This window comes from Plasmodium gaboni, chromosome 9 (genome assembly GCF_001602025.1).
Source record: "Plasmodium gaboni strain SY75 chromosome 9, whole genome shotgun sequence".
Taxonomy (NCBI): domain Eukaryota; phylum Apicomplexa; class Aconoidasida; order Haemosporida; family Plasmodiidae; genus Plasmodium; species Plasmodium gaboni.
Genome location: NC_031489.1, coordinates 701,893 through 702,841, shown reverse-complemented (window position 1 = coordinate 702,841; position 949 = coordinate 701,893). Strand labels below are relative to the sequence as shown.

Genomic DNA, 949 nt, shown 5'->3' with positions numbered 1-949 from the left:
GGTACATAGTTTCTAATATATATATAATAAAGAGGACATTCTATTTTTTTTTTTTCTTTTCTTTCTTTGATTTATATAAATATATATATATATATTTACATTTTCTTTACAAATTTTTATTTATACAAATATTATCTCAAGGAACATAATTTGAACAGATATTTTTTAATCATTATTATAATATTATTAGTTCTTTTTATATTGTTTTTTTAATTTTAATATTTTTTTGATTTATTAGAATATAAATCCTGATGTAATAATTTCTTTTATATATTTAATAAAGCAACACAGAAAAAAAATAAATAAATAATTAAATAAAATAAAATAAAATAATAAATGGTATAATTAATAAAATAAATAAACATATATATATATAATTGATAGATGATAAAAAAAAGGAAAGGAAAAAAGTAAAACAAAAATGAGTTATGAAAAATGTGTACTACAAATATATTATTAAAAAGAGTTTTATGAATTTTTATTTCGATTTAAAAAAAAAAAAAATTAAAATTAAAAAACAAATGAATAAATAATAAACAAAATTAAAATGTGAACAAAAAAAAAAAAAAAAAGGAAAAGAAAAAAAGCAAAACATATAAAATATATATATATATATATATATAGACATAATATAAATTATAATTTGACAATGTAAACTTATTCAGAATAACAGTTCAGAATATCCATACACGTTTTAATTGCATTTCCTATATTTATATTTTCATATTTTTCTATATATATATATATATATATATATATTTTATATTCCTATATTTTTATCATTATTTTCATTTTAATTTTTGTGTTTGCTCATTACCAATTATTAAGAAGAAAAAAATTTGATAAGCCTTTAAAATGATCAGAACCTTTTTGTTTGTTCAAAATAGTTTGTAAAAAATTTAAAATTTGTTTTTTAAAACAAAATGGAGATGATAATATATATGAAGAA

General features: G+C 14.3%; 1 protein-coding gene across 1 annotated transcript in view; it reads right to left on the bottom strand.

Annotated features, from left to right (window-relative positions):
- Positions 1-813: 813 nt before the first annotated feature.
- Positions 814-949, bottom strand: part of PGSY75_0920400 (hypothetical protein) — a gene marked incomplete at both ends in the record, with an annotated part of 5,343 nt that continues 5,207 nt past the window's right edge. Inside the window, one exon of the mRNA XM_018785610.1 lies at positions 814-949. This exon is cut by the window's right edge and continues 5,207 nt beyond it. Coding sequence (XP_018641951.1) covers positions 814-949 — 136 coding nt within the window.